The sequence below is a fragment of the Stegodyphus dumicola genome, chromosome 3 (assembly GCF_044657685.1).
Source record: "Stegodyphus dumicola isolate Sdum_Otavi_A_Nest chromosome 3, ASM4465768v1".
Classification (NCBI taxonomy): Eukaryota; Metazoa; Arthropoda; class Arachnida; order Araneae; family Eresidae; genus Stegodyphus; species Stegodyphus dumicola.
In genome coordinates, this window is record NC_140770.1 from 147,598,247 (window position 1) to 147,615,305 (window position 17,059).

Below are 17,059 nucleotides of genomic sequence, written 5' to 3' on the forward strand. Positions count from 1 at the left end.
TTTAAGAATTAAGGAAAGAATTTTGTTGATACGTGAGAAAATTACATGAAATTTGAAGTTCTGGTAAATCTATGATTTTTACTGTAATTTCAGATCTTACATTCAGATTTTACGTTTCTAATGTGAACATAAAATGTGTTTAAAAATAATTTAGTTGGATATGTCTGAGTAGTAGGACCCTATGAAGGTCCATTGCTTCTTAAATACTACTACAAGACGGAAATGGCAAATATTATTGGTATATTAATTTTTAAAATTTTAATAAAAGTATTAATTTGAAACCTGATATGACAAAGTGTACAGAAATAAATAACAGAATCATTGGCATGTTTATTCAGATTTAAAATTTAAAAAAAAATTGAAAGTTTTTGCTGTTTACTATGAGGGATTGACATTCTAGCATGTTATTTTACCTGTTTTATGCTGCGAGAAATGCAGCTGTGTAAAATATCTGGCCAGTATCGAGTGATTTAAGATAGTTAATACATAGGGTACTCGCTAAATATCTGGCAAAAATGTAAGAGAACGGATCAACTATAATTTGTAATGGAATGTATACACAGATGTTGTTCGCGCATTTGTTTCGCGCAAAAAAATTGTCTGCTTTGAAATTTTTTTTAACTGTGACTATAATTTTTGAAATTATAAATTATCATCTGATACTTGATAGTTTTGTTTTCATGCAGAATGATGCTTCTGAAGAACCAATGGATGGAAGGCTATGTGCTCCTTCCGAAGAAAATTATTGGCATCCATTTATTAAAAATCCCTGTGAAAGCCATGGTTTTTCGATATCTGAAGCTGGGATAGGTAATATTGTGGAGAAAAAAAAAAAAAAAACGACAAAGTTTGGTTTCAAGTGGGAAATTTGTCCCTAATCCATATCCAAGGTAAAAAACGGAATGTTTCAAATGTTGCAAAGGTAAACTATTTAATGTTAAAAGAAAGTACACGAAGTCAAAAGGCAGTTTCAAAATCATTAAAATGCCCAGTGCCAACTACAAACAAAGTGATTAATGCTGATCTTAACCTTAAAAAAGCAAAAAGTATAATGTGCATCGTCTTTCTCCACAACATAACGCCGAACCCAGAACCAGCTGCAGAGTTCTTTATGAGAAACATTTATCAGGATAAAAATGGAAAAATATTGTCACAATGGACAAATCTTGGGTGTATTTAAGACTGCAATAAAAACGATCCTATTATTATGATCATAGAGGAGAAAAATGTCTTATAATATGCTTCAAAGAATCTAAGGAAAGTTTCGAAAAGACTTTTTCATATAACGGCAAGTAAAAAATAAAGTGAGTGACCCCTAAATGGAAGAAAAAAACGGGTATCAAGGTAAACGGGTATTGATATCCCTATAAAATCTCCTGATTTGTTATAAGATATTTCTCCAGCCTTCTTAGCATGCCTTCGTGGTGTAGTGGTCTGCACGCTGGGCATGTATTGGTCCAGAGGTCCGTGGTTCGATTCCCGGCGAAGGCGTTGCACATTTTTCATTTTTCCTGCTTTTCAGAAAAATATTTAATGTCTCTACAGTGGCGCCCGAACTAAAAGAGTAGTGGATGAGGGTTCTCAACACCCAGGATTTGACGATTGAGTCCCCTAAAACCCCAGTTGCCCTATAAAACGGGGGAATATATAATGTATTCCTCCCGCCTTCTTAGCGTACCTTCGTGGTGTACTGGTCTGCATGCTGGGCGCGTATTCCAAAGGTCCGTGGTTCGACTCCCGGCGAAGGCGTTGCTCATTTTTCACTTGTTCGTGTTTCAAAAATAACCTGATGTCTCTACAGTGTCACTCACAGATTTTGCACTTTTGGACTTTTAAACAGCGGATTGTCCAAACGTTGACCCACAACCTTCCTTGGACTGCGGAAAGCGGTTCAAGAGGAATGAGAGAAAATACCTTTTCCGATACTTTAAATGCGGCATTTTCTTGGAATTTACGCTGAAGAAAGACAGTGAAGAATAAGTGTTATCAAGTAGAGCATTTAAAATACAGAAATTTTAGGTAAAATATTTCTGTAAATACAATGAAAATCGTCTAAAAATATGCGAACAGCCTGTGTAAAATGCCTGGCCAGTATGGTGTGGTATGTAAAATGCCTGGCCGGTGGTACAGAGCACTGTTGAGCGAACGATAAAAACGTTCAGCTGGCATAAACTGTCATTGTAAATTTGGGTAAAAGTATAAAATCAAGTCTCTTCTACCTGCCTTTTAATTTTTGGCAGATATTTTTGAGAACTTCGAGTGTAACCCATATATTAGCAATGTAGCACAGAAATTTCGAAAGTTTGCCATAAAAGTTGTTTCTAAAACAAATATTAGGTGAGTATGACTATTTTTTTAAGCATTGCTAAGTCTTTCAAGCCGGTCCTTGTTTTCTTTAGTTTTATTTTCTAAGCAGCAACTTAAAATCGAATTTATTGAACTTTTTATTAAGTGCAAATTAAAATTTGATTAATTTAAACATATCATCTAAGGCAACCTCTAAAATAAATCACCTGTGAATTATATTAAGCCTTGTTTGATATATTCGCCTAGCATCTACAAGTATTTATTCCACTTGATAAATATTACTTTGTACATTTTATTGTTTACCAATATTATATTCCTTCTAGTTCAATATTTTTCTTTCGTATTGAAAACTATTTTTTTTAATTTCAGGGCCTTTTCGTCGCTGTGTTGTATTGCTTCTTGAATTCTGAGGTAAACAAACATTTTCTTTATGTTATTATGAGACTGAACTTTATATATATATACCCCCTTTTCCAGGGGGCTGGGACATATATGTCCCGCACTTTCACTACTTTAAATGTGTCTCAAGAAATTTCAGTAAACTATGGAGATGTAAAATTTACTCTTTAATATGGATTAGGAAGTGCAAGACCCTGTCGATTTGTTTTTCTGTTCCTTTCATTTAAAATAAGTGACTAAATGGCCATAAAACGTTCAAAATTGGCCCCTATAGCCCACGGGAAAAGGTTAAGAACTAAAGCTGAGAAACACCTTTGCTGTTAATAACATTTTTACGAATTTTATACATATATAAATGATTTTAATAAAATTATATGGGAATTTTGTTTGGTAATATGTAATAGGAAATCTAAAGAGGCGAAGCTTTGTCGGAAAAATAAAAGTACAGGGGCAAGTCTCTTTAACTTTCAGTAAATGACTGGCGAGATATCCCGAAGCTCGCGACGGTTTGGGCGACTAATTTTTATCGCCAAATTTGGCGAGAAATCTCCAAAAGTCGCAACATCTTGACGATATGCGGGTACGGTCCGTGTATAACTGTAATGGGTATTGTAAATGAATAACTAAAATTGATCCTTTATGTAATTGTAATCGTATCCGACCCCATATGTCTTCCAGTAATTTCGAGGAGTACTAGAGATTTCTCAGCGACCGGCGAAAAATGATATAAAACCGGAGAGAGCATCAGTTTCGTAGTAGTTGTTTGCTTAGAGCTGAATTCGGAGTGTTGAAATATCAGTGAGAGCTTCGCCTTTTAGATGCCCTTTGCATCGCGTTGCGTTTAACTAGTTGTTTGAAGTGCAACTACATTTTTTACTCTGTGATACGGTGAAGACGTATAGGAGTATTTTTGTGGAGAGTTCCAGAAGTGTGAAGTGTTTCTTTTGGGAAAATAAATTTTATCAGGTTATCATCTGTTCTGTTTACATTCAATCTATTACGAACTCGTATGCACGCAACAGTATGTAATGAAAATTTGCTATTCCGCTTTTATATTGCAAATCTTGTAAGCAGAAACTATCGATCGAAACTTAGTTTCACTGCTGTAGATAATTTCATTCTGCATTTGGTTCCTATACATACATGATTATCGTTTTACGGGGTCATAGCATAAAACCGTTATACTGTTATTAACATGCATATCAAATGATTGTGTTACCGTCTCGCATTTGCTAAAATACCACGGTTGTTTGATATGTAAAGATGCTGTTTGCTGAACTGAAATTCACGTCTTATTTAAAAGTATAGATCCTTGAGCGTAAGTTGGATAGCAAACTGCTTCGCATATCCAGCGTTGGTTTGTTTCTGAATCGCTTAGGTTTTAATAACTATTTCGTTCCGACCGTCTTCTCTTTAGAGCATACGCATGGCTTGGCATTTAGCAGTTAAGGAATATGCGTTTTCATAGTATTATTCTTTCTTTATTATGTCTTTAGAGTGTATGTATTCGGAACGTTGCCATTTATCAATCATCATCAACTTCCTGGTCCAGCAGTTTGTGCCCATTCGGTACACATCTCGGTCACATCTTGTTCGCATAGCCAGTAATGTGGACAACTACTATTGCATTTCTGTATTTCATGACCGCTGGATGTACTTGAATTTCGAGGCCTGAATAACTCCATAATTCGAAAGGATAATGCATAATCGCTTGCTGGTCTTGTTGTCATAAACAATTTCGATGCAGAGAATGTTCGACTTTCGCCCTGGTTGTCATATTTTCCAGATGTCTCTCCCACTAAGAATACCTTGTCATAGGTCAATGAGAGACTGGCACGCAAACACTCGCCAGTCATTGCGCTTGACGAAGTCTGACATGGAATTGAAATCGCGGGGAATGAAGTATGTGTATCGGCCATCTAAATTCAATTCGACTCGCCGGATTACAGCCGTTGTTACTACCAGAGGTAGCAGCTCTGTGTTACACCCTTCGTGCTTCAAACCAGCTGTAAATTAATCGATTTTTTCTCCTATTAAACATCGGTGCATATAGTCAGTTCTCTCTCCCATATAAAACATCGGTGCATATAGTCAGTTCTCTCTCCCATATAAATCATTGCTGTTAATGTACAATAAATAAAATTCTGCTGTTTGCTTTCCTTCCCGATGGAGCAAAATGGCTAACAATGGAGCAACTCTTTTTTTTGCACTCATCTGGTTTAAGGACTAGACATTAAACCTTTGAAGACTCACGAGACATGAATTGCAACAAAAACGTTAAAAATGATGGACTGTAACAAAAGTGCCAAAATATTTCAGGTAAAAAATTCAGAAAACGTTACTTTATTTCACATGAGTATATTAATTACTTCCGTTCTAATGCACAGCATACTTAATTACGAATGTCCATTGAACTGTAAATATAAGTCACAAGTAGATCTGCTCAGTATCAACTTCATTCATGTGTTGAGTCTGTACTTCAGTTTTTAATTCGGCAATCTGTCTGTCTGACGATATTTAAATACAGCTTATTTTTGAGGTACAGCTTATATTATGGGCATTTAGAAATATCTGCTCGAGCTTACTTTCCTATTCTGATTACATATTATTTTGGGGAACTATGATATGTAATCATTCAATGCACGTATATTTCAAATACAATTTAACAAATTGTATTTGAAATATTGGCATCTTCTTTGGCCAGCAATATCCCAAACGAACAACAATTAACTTCGAATTAATTGGGTTGCGGATTAACAGAGCTTTAAATGGAGAAATTACGTACACAAACCATCAGAATAAAGCACATTTTTTTGCAGGAAGGACAAAAAGGAGAAGAAATTCGGTGGATAACAGCAGTGATAGCAGGTGATATCACAGTATTTAGGCATTGTTTTTATCCATAACAGTATGTAACAGTATGTAGTTTAATTGTACATTATCTGGAATATGTAAACATTGTTAAATCATTCATTAAACTGCTAAATCATAAAGTTAAGGTTATAGACATTGATCGTCTTTTTCCCATTGACTGCAGTCGAAATATAAGAATAATATAAATATAAGCATTGCTGTTTCTGTTTCAGAGTGCTTTCCTATTTCCTGCTTTGAATACTGCTTTAATTTACATAACCAAAAGAAAATTGTTCTCCAAATCAAATTGCGTAACAGATTGCTCACCATGGAGGTAACCGGTGACCGACATCTGGTTATTTCAATAGCTCTGTGAGGGTCCTAGTTTATAAAGACTTTTCTTTCCTTCTTTCCGCATGAGTTCACGGTGCAACTGGAAGCATATTGAACGTGTACTCGAGAGATCCAGGGTTCGAGTCCCGGCGAGGGCACTGCACATTTTTCGCCTCTCGTGCTTCAAAATAATGTTCCCGTGCCTTAGTGGCGCCCGAACTAAGAGATAGCGGAGGATTATTCGTCACCAAGCGTTTCGTAACCATCAGGATCTGGCAACTGAATCCCCTCATCCCCGGTCGCCCTTTAAAAGGGGGGAGTATGTAAGGCATTTTCTCACTCCTTTCCGCATACCTTTTGGTGTAATTGTAAGCATATATGAAAGGCCCAGGGTTCAGAGTCCCGGGGAGGGCATTGCGCAATTTTCACGACTCATGCTTCAAAATAACCTAATGGCTCAACAAGTTTCCTTTTTTGAGAATTATATTAAAAAGAGAGAATTTGTATAAAGTAAGCCAAAAAGCAATTTTTAATCTCTTCATGATGGTTATATTATTAAGGAATAAATATTTGAGTTGTATGATACTTTGTTTTATTTCATTAGTTCCTAAATATGCTGCCAATCTTGCAAGCTTTATTATTATTCAACAAAAACGTGTTCAGATTTTTCTTCGTAAAAACAGCAAAATCTTTCTAACAAACAATAAAATACTAGACCCGCATAAAATGATTTGTATTGATTTTTAGATAAACAAATGGCTGCTCGAAATCTGTAGTTCCTATTGAAAATTTCTAGCGCTTTCATCGTTCACCCTTTTCTCTTTCAAAATTTGGAAAGAGGGTTCCCCTCCCCCCTTATTGTTTTAAAATTCTTTCTTACAGCCGGAAGGTTTGAATTTCGCTGTTTGTATTTAACTCCACCCATATGGAACAACCAATTATTTTCGAAAGAAATTGTTTTTGTTCAACGCAATGTTAAATACGTTTATGCATTTATTAGCGACTGATTTTAGAACTGATCTGATGAAACTCTTCAGAGTCTGTTATATAGTTGTGTGCCAGGAGACATGAGAAGCAATTTATGCCCTTGCGAGGTTTTTGAACCATGGATCTTTCAATTACTACTGCATTTCTTCAATAACAAAACCGGGTCTTATATTAATTTTTGCACCAAAAGACTCATTAGTTTCAGGGCTTGTTTTCAGGGTATGCCATATTTTTTAATGAAAAGCGATTACCATTTATCCATTTAAAATAGTATGCATTTATTCAAGATACTAGATATATTCATTTATTCACTGCACAAAAATTTGCATTTATTTATCAAGTCAATTGCGGAACATCGTGCTGACATTTCAGACTCTGAACAGTGAGCCTAAATTTTGGCTACTCCATTTCCTGTAGACGCACTGGCTATAATCTCTTATTTCTAGAAATTTAGCTTTCTCTGTAAGGGACCATTTCTAATCCATATAGCCTGCTTATGGCTATATGGATAGCCATAAGCTATCCATATAGCCATAAGCAGCCATCTCACACCCAGCAAGGGGATGCTGGGTGTGCGAAAATTCCTTACCAGGCAATCTATAAAAAATTATTTATGTTTCATTTTTTTCTCTTATAAACTACAAAATGCTCTCGTTTTCCAATAGGTACAAACTGTGCTGGCGACTGCTTACGCTAGATCCACGTTGAAGCGATCTCCCAGAAGATCTTACCGCAGTTCCCGCTGTTCTCGGATGCTAGGTTCGACCACTTCAACTTCATTGTCTCCCGATCTGCCCAATGGATCAGGCTTCACACCTCCGGGTCGAATGCGGTTCGCTCTGCTGCAGAAGACTTCTCTGCCACTAAAGAACCGATCTGAAGACCAAAAAGAACAACGTGATGAGGAGAAGGTGGAAACAGCTTTCCTCAAGTGATGTGGACTGTACACAAGAAAACGCCCACCCAAAAGAGAAGGAATGCCGTATGTAAAAAATGTGGATTGCTGTCGAGGTTTGATAATGATTCATCAGACTGCCTCCTCTGAAATGGCTTTGATAAAAGCTTATTCGCAGTTGAACTGAAGCTTTTCGTGTTTTCAATGTGAGTACTAATGTTCAGAGGAGAATGAAATGCACAGGAGGCAAAGATACAATACAGTAGTGAAAAGTAATGAAAAAACAATTCGTATGTAGAGCACTGTGTTCTGTTGAATTGTGCAGAATTATACTTCATCAGGCACTTCGGGATAAAAAAAAATAGGCATATGTCTTCAAGCAAGTATCTTCTGCTTTTTAGAAAGATCGTAGAAAAGGCGTTAGATGAAAAAATGCTAAACACATTAAAATACGTATGTCCTATTTGAAATGTGCATATGGGTAATTCGATTGATCTGTTTTGATGCAGTTCTTCAAGAAAAGGTATTTTTATCTAAAAACAATAAATTTCAAATTCGAAAAAGGAATTCCGTGAGCAGCAGAACCAGGAATAACCAAAAAATAAATGTTCGCCTGAGAAGATAGTTGTCATTCACTTCCTGTAAATAATATTTTCTGTATGTGCAAGATAACGCTAATAAATAAGAGAAGCCACTTCAACTTCAGCTGTGAATAGAATTCCAAACATAAAAATTTCTTGTAGGATTTTCTCTCATATAACCATGTCTTTGTCCGGGAAAATGCTATTCTAGAGATTTCTTTAAAATGCATAAAGAACTGTTAGGATCTTATTCCAGGCATTGACAAGATTTCTGAGCAAAATTAATAAAAAATGATAATCTTATTGTTATCATTCAGACTTGTGACTGAAAATGTATGATAATTAATGATCGCAGGTGCGTTACCATTAAAAGTGGCTGTTAAATGTTCCTGTAAATACTTATAATCATGCTGTAGTTGTGAATCCTTTCTTTACTTCTAATTGTGATTAAATGATTGTACTTATCGCCATCAAAATGGAATCTGAAATATTTGACAAAGTCAGCGTGTTATAAATGCATGTTAGTAGTTTTATAGTTGTTCTGACGTGTGTCCTACACGCTTCATAAAATGTTAATGAAACGTATTTGGACCAGCACACATAAGTATTTAATAAATGAATAAAAATTCCTCAGAAATGGCCTTTATTTTATTACTAAAATTTGTTAATTAACTTTACTTAAAATATTCCGGAAAATTTTATTCCAGCAGTAACTTATAGTTTTAAACTATTTATGAGGTATATAAAAATTATGAAAATCAGTTAATTTTGTTCTTCAAAAAACGAGGATGCTATACTTTGAATTTTAGTACATATAAATTTAAGAAATAAAATATTTTATTTATATTGTCTTTCAGTATTTAGAGTATTGGTTGAACCTTATGAAAGTAGTGAATTCCGTTATTTAATTTGATATATTTATATTAAAGAAACTCCAGATTCAGTTTTTATTGCTTCAACAGGGTTCGTACGGTCCTTAAAAGTCCTCAATTTTTTCAAAAATGATTTTTGTCCTTAAAAGTCCTTAATTTTGGTCAAAATGAATAAACGGTCCTTAATTTTGCTCATTTGACATTTCTTATCATTTCTAATGATTGCCATTCTAAGTGTGAATTGCGATTTCTCATGAATATGGAATTAAAATTACATGGCTCTTAACCAATCTGTTGGCGGATTTGCGTTGCAAACGATAAAAAACAGTTAGCTACCCTAGGACGAAAGTGTTGGGTGTCTGATTGGCTATTTACTCAGTCTTTCGAAACAGGTGTTATCCATAAATTTAGGCAGATTGTGATGAAAGCGTGAAGCCGGAAGTTCTTTAAGAGGCGAAAGTGATGATGAAGGTGCTCGAGGAAAAAAAAAGGGGGGGGGGGATTCTGAAAATATTTGCCAAAATTAGAACAATTCCAACCTGGAAAGCCACAACCCCTCCGACGCCAATAGGAACGAGATGCCTGGAAAGTGCATTTTCAATAAACTGTTGCTTCATCAAGTGGACTACAAAGACTGGATATTGATGGATGACAATCCTTATAAAGCTAAATGTGGTCTTTGTCTGAAACAAATTGAAATTTCTAGAATGGGAGAGTCAGCGCTGAAAATTCACGTGAAAGCAAAGTTTCGTTTTATCATTTCAATTTGTTTTTACACGGTTTTGCTTATCTTAATTTCTGTGTTTGTTTGAATTAAGCCATAAATTAATTTTTTATCACTTTCTACGGAGTTTATTTTTATTTATTTTATTTTATTTTGATTTTATTTATTTATTTATTTATTTATTTTTTGCACATATATGTATGAGATATCGGGATTATGAGTTTATTTCTTGTTTGGATTTGTTATCGTTTCGCGGGAAATCTGTTGGCTCCATTTCGATTTTAGGTCGCCAAGGGCAAATTCGGTAACGCTAGCCAAAAAAAAGTGAAGTTCGGAAATACGTTTCAATAGACAATTAAGTATTTAGTTTAATCCTATGCGCAAGGTATCCGTTGCATAAGGGATTTGGCTACTTTTGGCGACTTTATGATGAGCATTAAACGGGACATATACGATGGGTAGTTAAACGGGGTTATTTTGGTGTTGGCGATAATTTTCAAAATTGCGCCAAGGCTGCTTAATATCACATCAGTCATCCAAATAGTTGGTCGATGTAAAATTTCATTGTGATAATAATTGAAATTATCTTTTGTTATTAAGCTAATTTCACCTATTTATAACTAGAAATTAAAATAAAAGCTAAATCCTGAATAAAAAGTCAGTGTTGAAATGATAAAGAAAAAATAAAAGAAACGGAAGATTAATAAATTAAAAGAAAATGACCGATAAGCGGAATGGTTGCTACACGGAGAAAACGTGTTCATGGTATTGCCAATATCGCATTCTTATGGCAATTTTAGCGATGTAATAGAATCTCTGCAGGAATGCTTGCCTAGAATATTTCGCAATGTCGCAATTTTTTATCGATAGTACATTTTTTAAGTGTTAAAATATAATGCGTAAGAAAAATTCATACATTTTTGTTTAACAATAAAACCAACTATTGCAGAATTTTTATCTTTGCTCCATCATCTGATAGATAAAGAAATAATGTTTTAATTAAAATTTTCTGCTGTGAAGTTCTGCTTTTACCGATGGTTGCAAAATGTCCCAGCAGTTGAAAGAGCCATTAAAATATGGGATGACTTGCTACTATACATTATAAAAGTTTAAATGGGGCAATTTAAAAAAAATTCATTGAAATCCATCTCAAATATTTTGGAGGCAACTAAGGATAAAACATTTCTTATAAAATTAATTTTTTTTCTCTCTCTGTCAAAAATATTATTGCCTTTCCGTGAATTTTTATCAAAGCGATAAACCACTTATTCCCTTTTTTTGCTGAAGATATCTTAAAACTTGTAAATGATTGCTTTTAGCACTTTAAAATTTTGAAACTAGAATATTCAAAAATAACTAAAGCAGAAAATCTTTATAAATTTAATTTAATGATCCAAATTGTTATAATGATAAAAGTAAAGTTTATTTGAGCAGTTAATGAATGAAAAAAGCCGCAAGAAGGATATTTCACAAGCTGCAAGTTTTGCATTGAAACAAGGTCAACAATGTATCTTAACAATGGTACAACACTTAATGGCTAAATGTCCAATAAATTATTCTCTTATTCGAAATGTATCTTGTATAGACCCACAGTTGATGGCAAAAAGCCCAGAACAAAATGAAAATAGTTCTAACGGTATTAACGCGGAATAGACGTGTTTTACAAGAAAATTGTGATGAAATTCTGCTGCAGTTCGGAGAGGTTCTAGATAAAGTAGTTAAGACAAATTTACATGAATTTTCTACTTTTGATCCTCAAAATCTATCTCTTGACACATTTCTCAATTCTTATTTTCATGATTTTCACTATTGTAAAAAAAAAGTATGGAAAATAGTGAAAATTATTCTTATCTTGTCACATGGACAGGCCTCTGGGGAAAGAGGCTTCTCTGTAAATAAAGCAATTGAAATTGAAAATTTAAGTGACTCATCATACATTTCTCAATGCACAGTATTTGTTTACATAAAATTTTCTGGAAATATTCTTAATATCGAAATTAATAAAGAAATGAGATCAGCAGCAGCTTCGATAGATGCTTTTAGCAGATGAAGCCGAGACCAGCAGGAACATTGATTTGTTTATCAAAGCAAATGAACTTAGAAGAATAGTTAAAGAAAAGGAAATAGACATAAATAAATTAGATGTTAAAATATCTGAAAAAATTTCAGATTTTAAAAAAGTATAAATGTTTTGTATCTTTTATTGTAAAGTTTATTATTCTAGTATCTTTCAAAAAACCAAAGAAATAAATTGTATGTTTTCAAATCTGTTATTTTAATCTGCAAAATATTCTTACATTGCAATTGTAATAGTAGTTGACTGTGTTTAAATAAATATCAAATAAGTTAAATAATAATCATGTAAATCTCTAAAATATCTGTGGCGGTTATTAGTGTAAAATACACTTGTACATGTTTTTTAAGAAATTATGTTCTTAATTTAATGTTATCTATTTCATAACTTGTAGGGAGTTAGTTTAATTTTTTTAAATTGTTTTATGTTAAGTATTAAATTGAACTTAATTAATAGTGCATAGTGCACTTCTGTTAGTTTCATAAATGGGTAATTGCTTCATTCTATTCGTTTTTTTTTTTTTTTTTTTTTTTTTTTTGTTTTTGTTTTTGTTTGTCTGCTGATAGGCCCTTAATTTTTTCTTTGATGGTCCTTAAAAGTCCTTAATTTTCATGTAAGGAAATGTGTACGAACCCTGTTCAAAGAGGTGCTTATGTTTCATATGAATAAACTATTCCTGTGACTGTTGAAACTCTATAAGACTGATTTTGTAATTGATTTTGTAAATAAAATTTATGGGTGTACTCCAAATGCGCTGATGAAAATCCCCCCCTCGTCCTGCTATAGTCCAACTGCGCCGATCAAAATTTCTTTCCCCCCTTGCCTATAGGGTTACAATTTTATTTTTCGAAGCCAACTGTAGCCAAGAGGAAAATAAAAATAAAGAAATATATTTTTTATAAATGAATAGTGGATTTGTTGCCAATCTAGAGAAACTAAGCTTCGGCAACAACAAAGATAACGCCTTCTTTTATTATTATTGCGAATTAAGTCATGCTTAATCCTTTCTGGAATTTATTCCAGGAAATAAGTGTTTAAGATTTACTTCGTAATTTTTAATACAGATATTTTGAGTTTTTATGTATTTTTGCCTTGTCGTGAAGTAAGAACTGAATTAATTGATGAGAAACACTGAATTGTCTGTGAAAAATCGTTTCTTTTTTGTTTGTTTAATTTCTTTTATATATCGCTTTAGTTTACTTTTGTTAGTTGCTCTGTAACACAAAAGAAATTTTCAGAGGACTTGCAGAAGGTTTCGTAATACTCTTGCAGGCAATAAATTCATCTTTGTAACAACATGTGGGGCTACAAGGCATTCTTCATGAGCACAACTATTGGCTCTGACCTTTTTCAACCCTAAAACCGGAAGTCAGTGTATATTCCTTAAATAGCTAAATTTTCAATCAGTTCCGAACGATTCTTTGACTATCTTGGTGAAAAATATATTTGCTTATGTTATAAATTCAACCTTGAATTAAAATTGGCGTTATTTAAGCATATTTACCTATGATGGAGTTTATTCGCAGTCAGAGAGGAAAAATTCTCGTTCTTTTTTCAGGACATAAATTTTAAAAGGACTGTGGTACCAAAAATCAAGTACCACAGAAGCAGAGTACCAAAAATGGCATTGTACAAGTTGATAAGACAAATAACGTGTTATCAAAATCTTATCTGTGTCACAATCATGAGCGTTGCAAGACTATTTCTAGACAAGTTGTTTCAAACGGTGTTAAACAGAAAGCAGCGGAAGATACATCTGAAAAACCTCAGAAATTAATCAGGAAAGAACAAACTAGTGTTGCAGCTCATCATTCAGATATCGTTAGCAGCCATGATGTTCACTGTATTCGGAGAAATATGTACCGACAGCGAAGGAAAGTCCTACCTCCACTTCCAAAATGTATTTCTGATGTGCATTCTGCATTAAATGCAGATATCTTATCGACATGAAAATCTTCTTCAGATTAATGACGATAGAAATAATATAGTTTGCTTTTCAACAGATTCAAATTTAAGGATCTTATGTGACAAAAAAAAAGTTTTTTGTTGATGGCACTTTCACATTTTGCCCAAAATTTTTCTTTCAGATGCTTACGTTTCATACAGTGGAAAATGGACATTATATCCCACTTGTAATTTTTTTTTTTTTGCTACCAGGAAAGTCTACAGCAATATACGAAACTATGTTTCAAAAACTGAAAGAACTCTGTTCTAACTTGCATTTGAATTTTCAGCCAGAAATTGTGGTGGCAGATTTTGAATATGCAATCCATGAAGCTGTGAGAAAAATGTTGCCTGAATGTTCTATTACAGGATGTAGATTCCACTTGACTCAAGCTTGGTGGCGAAAACTTCAACAGTGCGGATTGCAGCAACAATATAGGAATGGTAATTCAGAAATTGGCAGATAGCTTCGACTGGTATTTGGATTACCCTTTTTGGATGCTACTGAAGTTTCGGATAGCTTCTGATGTTGAGGATCTGATGTCAGAGCAACCACGGGATGCAGACATCACACGCTTTACTAATTACATAACCGAGAACTACCTGGATGAGGATGCAAAATTTCCCCCGATACTTTGGGCTTGCGCTGATATTTCATCGGAAAGAACAACTAATGCATGTGAAGCATTTCATTCAAAATTCAGAGCGAATTTTTATCATTCCCATCCTAATATATTTGTCTTCACAGATGTAATTCGTCAAATTCAGATAGATATATACGCTGCAATAAATGGTGTGAAGCAGCATAAAAAAATAACAAACAGGAATTTCGCAAACAGGAAGGAAAGAATCGAGGATTTACTTAACAAGCGCAGGTATGGAATGATTTCACAATTAGAATTCCTAAGACGTATTTCATGTTACCCAAAAATTATAAGTTAATTATTGCAATCCATTGTATTCAAAAAAATTGATGTGAAATATCATAATAAATGTAATAATTTTAAATTACAAAAGTATTGAGAAAAATATTTAAAAACAGGTTAGCATGATAAAGAATAAACTTAAAGAAAATGCTAAAGTATGAGTAAAGTAGATAAATAAGTATAAAATATTAAATCATGAAAAGGATTTCTAGAGTAAATTTCTTAGGGACTGAAATTTAAAAAATACAGTAGAAATGAGAAGAGAATTTAGATCTCTTTCATATCATAAGTTTATTAAGCATTATATACCCTACGCAGAGCACGCATTCCTTGAAACTGAAATACGGACATAGCGGCACAGAAAAATATTTTTTGAAAAGAAATATGTAGTAATGCATAAATGAAAGAAATTAAATAAAAACTATCAAAGAAAATATATAAGAATTATTACATCAAACACTCTCTTGACCGCAAGTGATAGAATTTTGTTTTCTCGTTTATCTTTCAGCAAAGCTTATACAATTAAATAATCACTTTCATTCGCGTAAAATTATAAACAAATGTAAATTATTATAGAAAACGCATAAAGTTAAACACTACAGTGTGAAAGGAAAATTCTGGAGTAAAAATGTTAAGAAAATTAGATGAGAAATAATCCATAATTTATTGATATCCGTATAAACTCTATGCTTTTGGAAAAAGTTACACATAATTTGCACTGAGGTATCAATCACCGAAACCAAGTTAATATATTTCCTTACTTTTTTTTATCAGAGGGATTTGTAAAACGATACGCTAAGGTGAACAATTTTGCAATATTTTTAAAGAATAAAAATTTTTAAAGTATTTTTACTTCATGAACTGAAATTTTTACTATACATTTTTACACAGTAAATAAGTACAAAAAAAAAAAGAAAAAGAAAAAAAGAAAGAAAGAGCTAGGGGATCACTGGGACTAGAAACTCGAGTCGAACTACCAATGTTTAGTGACTTTTCCGCTTGATCATAAGACCTTTTGAAATTAGGCTGAACAATATATTAAAGAAAATAGAAGATACAGCACATGTAAGAACAAAAGTGGGCTGAATTAGAGATTTACATGTTTAATGAATAAATTAAACTTACCTGTATGTCATTATGAAATATTATGAAGTAGTATAAAAGCATGAGTGAAGAAGGCAATGGCAATCTAAATCATTGTAATCTAAATGTATAACATTATCAATATCTGCTATTAATTTCAATACTGCTGAAAAAATTATAAATGAATTATATTATAAATCGTATGAATTCGTTGCATTATAAATTACAACAGTTAGAAATATTATTAGCGTGATTTAGCGACCATCTTTGTTAATAAATAATTTCAAGTAACTAATTTTACGCATAATTCAGCCTGAAACTAGGTTAGAAAATAAGCTACATGCTGAAGATTAAGCTTTGCCAAGGTGTTAGAAACATCTTTTGTTAACTAGAGTTATGAAGCAAGAATTTGTAAAAATTATCATTTAAATATAAATTGGCATAAATACAATACAAATTATATAAATTTTACATACATGAAAACTTGAGTACAGTGCAACAATATGTGAAAAAGGAATGGATTAAAAGGGAGACTGAAAATCCCAGGATATGAATATAAGAGAGTTTGATTTTTCTTTTTTTTTTTCTTTTTTTTTTTTTTTTCTTTTTTTTTTTTTTGTTAATTATAAAAATTCTGCTGACGCTCATAATTATCAATTTATTAATTAAATGTGTATTAGAAATTAAATGTATGCGAAAGTACATCAAATGAAAACAGAATAAATATTTAAACGTTTCTAGTATTAAAATATGGAATTTGTAACAAAGTTAAATAATCTTAAAATAACTTCAATGATTAAAAATGGAAAGCTTAATACGGTAATATATTGCAATAATATTAGTGTGAATTTAGAACGACTTAAGAAGTCCAATTTTTAGGTTTAATAAAGAAAATTTTTATAATTAAATCAGAACTGTTTACCTAAAATGGTAAATTAGAAAGTTAAAACCATTCTGCTATCTAAGAAGATTTGTTAATATTTATTTAGACAAGAAACTTGTTTAAGGGGAGCTACAAATCCGATATTTGATACGTTGATTATGTATCAGTTTTATGTATGTCATTAGTCTATCAATTTTA

The 17,059-nt window shown here is 32.8% G+C and overlaps 1 protein-coding gene across 2 annotated transcripts in view; it reads left to right on the top strand.

Annotated features, from left to right (window-relative positions):
* Positions 1-8,996, top strand: part of LOC118194085 (PDF receptor-like) — a 583,685-nt gene extending 574,689 nt beyond the window's left edge. For both annotated transcript variants that reach the window (XM_085813435.1, XM_085813434.1), the window contains exons 10-11: positions 2,677-2,718; positions 7,545-8,996. In XM_085813435.1, coding sequence (XP_085669561.1) covers positions 2,677-2,718; positions 7,545-7,814 — 312 coding nt within the window. In that variant the 3' untranslated portion in view covers positions 7,815-8,996. The remainder of the gene's footprint in view (positions 1-2,676; positions 2,719-7,544) is intronic.
* The last annotated feature ends 8,063 nt before the right edge of the window (positions 8,997-17,059 follow it).